Source organism: Diplodia corticola, assembly GCF_001883845.1.
Source record: "Diplodia corticola strain CBS 112549 chromosome Unknown scaffold15, whole genome shotgun sequence".
Lineage (NCBI taxonomy): Eukaryota > Fungi > Ascomycota > Dothideomycetes > Botryosphaeriales > Botryosphaeriaceae > Diplodia > Diplodia corticola.
The window spans coordinates 46,990-50,001 of NW_017971494.1; the positions used below are offsets into that span (position 1 = coordinate 46,990).

Consider the following 3,012-nt stretch of genomic DNA (forward strand, 5'->3'; position numbering starts at 1 on the left):
TTACGCGGGAGCCGACGGAGGAGCGGGGGGCATTGTCCTGTCGTGGGGATTCGTGGGCACGCCGCCCTGGGCAAGGACCGCCGGTATCGAGTACTGCACAGTTCCGGCAATCTCGCCCCGCTCCTGCGCACGCTCAAGGTACTTTTCCCAGTCGGCATCCATCATGACGTTGGTTGCGCCCTGCTCACGGCGAGCAGCGGCCGCGATGAGCCGCTGGTTCAGCGGGATGCCGATGCTCTCGATTTCCTCGTCGCTGTCCTCGTCCATCATGTCCTCGTCCTGCTGCGGCTGCTGCTGCTGGGGACGTTGTGCCGGGGCGTTTCCCGAGACCTCGATTTCGACCTCGATGTCCGTCTTGACCTTGATGTGCGACGACTGGCGAGTCCGCCGCCTGTCGACCCAGGGGCCGATCTCGTTGCCGGTGGTGTCGAGGACCTTGATGCCCTCGTCGCGCTCGTAGCGTTGCCGCGCCCAGAGCGTGCCCTCCCAGCGGCAAAGGCTCGCGATCTCGGTCTCGGTCAGGCGCAGCTCGTCGAAGGCCTTGAACAGGCGGGCGTGGTGGGGGAAGCGGCCCAGGCGCTTGCGGTGGGGCGGATGCGAGTAGTTCAGGCCGGGGTAGCGGGCCTCGATGGTGTCGAGCGAGCCGTAGAAGGTGGCCGTCTCGATGCGGACCTCGCCGACCAGGTTCTTGCTCAGGTGGGCGGAGAAGGAGGTGGGATCCTCGGAGCGCGGGGTCGGGAAGAGGTGGTTGTAGACCAGCACGGAGATGGGGGTTTTGCGGTGCATGGCGGCGGCGTGGAGTGGTCGGAGAGAGGGATGCAGGGAGAGGAGAGACAGTGTGCCCGTGGGCGGCCAGGAGGCAGGCGCGGTCTATATGGCTGGGGCCCGGAGGGGAAATTGCAGGAAGCCGGGCGCTGGCTGCGGTAAAGGGCCGAAGGCGGCGTTGGCTGGCGGACTGGAGCGTGCTGCTGGACTTTTCTTGCGGGTTCCTGGGGGCGGCAGATGCACCCGAAAGGGAGGCTAAGCGGCAGGGCACAGGGAGCAGGCTCGAGACAGGCGGGAGGCGCTAGGCGCTGGCGAAACAGACTGAGGCCGTGGGTCGCAATCAGGAGGCCGCGACGGGCGCGCTGGCGACTGCAGGCGAGTTTATGTAGGCGCGGCTGTGCGGCCAGCGCATCTGCGCGCCCGGGATCACGCTGGCAGCTGCAAATTGGCACGCTCTGCACGTTCGGCGTGCCTGCCATGGCACCTTTGCGGTGAGCAGCCCTCCTCATGCGCGCTCATCTGACCGCGTCCAAGAGAAAGATCGTGGCCAATCGCCACCCGCGGCCTCAGCCCTGGCAGGGACGTGCCCTTCTCCCGCGTTTCTCCCCGTCCGCTAGCCTGAACGAAGCCGGCTTCCATGCTGGCAATCCAACAGCCACCGCGCCCTGACCGGCCGCCGAAGAGGCGGTCACATTCGCCCTGCATGAACACGTCTGCGCTGGCCGGCCCCAATCAACCCCCCAGCCCAAGACCGCTCGAACGCGCCCGCCGCAGCGCCCGACCGAGCCCGTGCTGCCAACCACGGGTCCACGGTCCACGGTGCTGCTGGCGAGCGCGACCCCGCCGCCGACGCCGACGCCGACGCTGCGCTGCGCTACCGCCCGACGACGCTGTCACTGTCACCGCGCGTGCGCGTCTCCGTAGGTACTGGCCCAGCGCCGCCGTTCCTGAGGATCGCCAGCCCGCCAGCCGTGAGCCCGCCAGCCCGCCAGCCCGCCAGCCCGCCAGCCCGCCAAACCTGCTCGCTCATCAGCCTCCCACGCGCCCTCGCCGGCATTCCCTCGCCGGCACTCCCTCTGACCCTCGCCGCGCCGCGGAGTCTTATCCGGCACTCGGCCCCCCACGTGATCCCCTCCAGCCCGCCCACCAGCCCGACCACCAGCCCGCTCGTATCGTCACATGCGACACGGCGTCCCGTGCTGCGCTGCGCTGACTCCGCCATGTCGACCTTCGATGGCATCGTCGCCGGTGGGTGATGGCTGCCCCTTCCACGCGCCCCTACAGCTCCGCCACGCCGCCTGACACTGCGCCCAGAGTTTCCCGACGTCCGCGTCGACTGCTTCCGTGCCAGCACCCATCACCCGCCGCCGTTGGCCTGCTTCCTGAGTCGGTCTTTCCTTTTTCTGCCACCTACAGTTGGGCTCCATGCGCTTGACCACCACTGACATGGCCGCTAGCTCATGTCCATTCTGATCACCTGCAGGGTTTGGAAGCCCTAAAGGCGCCATTCGTCTACTGTTCGCCTGCGACTCGAGAGGTACGTCGGTCAATGTCATCTTGCATCCACCTTGTGTTCGCCGATCCTGCTTTTCGGCCCGCCGAGGGCACCCATCCGCCGCAGCCGACGATGCGCAGACACCTGGCAGCTTGCCTTCGTGAATGTTGCTGTGCGGCTTACGAGGCCGAGCCTCGGACGAACATTGTTGCAGATCGGGTGAGCCCACCCGCTGCAATGAAACCAATGCCCTTGATCCCTGACGGGTCACTCGACGTCAAAGCCGCCTCTATTATTATGATTGCGATGCGAGGCTGCCACGAAACCCTAAAATGGTGCATCCATCAGCCGGGTGCACCAGTATGGCGGCACCTTGGCCATTTGGCGGCTTGAGACACCTGTGCGAACGACAAGAGCTTACCCTCGAGGCACGGTCCCTCTTAAAGGAAGATGATATCGCCGAGCGTGATCTTATAACAATTGCTGTCGTCCCTTGCACCGATCGTTTGCGCCCGCCCTCCTTTACAGTGCATAATATTAGCATATGACGTGCAAACGCCAATCCGAGCTTAGAGCACCGTGCGACTAATGAAGCCCTCACGATCTGCATTTTCCTGTCTTTCATCCCGGGTCAAGTCTAGATTGTACATTCCATGTCGTTCTGCTGCGCTGCCTTTCTTCATTTCCTACCCGGCTGGTTCACTGATTCGACTGATTAGATTCTTCTGCGCCTCGAGAAGTATCCTCACCGC

The 3,012-nt window shown here is 64.9% G+C and overlaps 1 protein-coding gene across 1 annotated transcript; it reads right to left on the reverse strand.

Moving 5' to 3' along the window:
- Positions 1–786, reverse strand: BKCO1_1500014 (nitrogen permease regulator 2 like; the record flags this gene model as incomplete). Its single annotated transcript, XM_020271239.1, has 1 exon — positions 1–786. The coding sequence occupies one exon, from the start codon at positions 784–786 to the stop codon at positions 1–3; it is 786 nt and encodes a 261-aa protein (XP_020132074.1).
- Between the last annotated feature and the right edge of the window lie 2,226 nt (positions 787–3,012).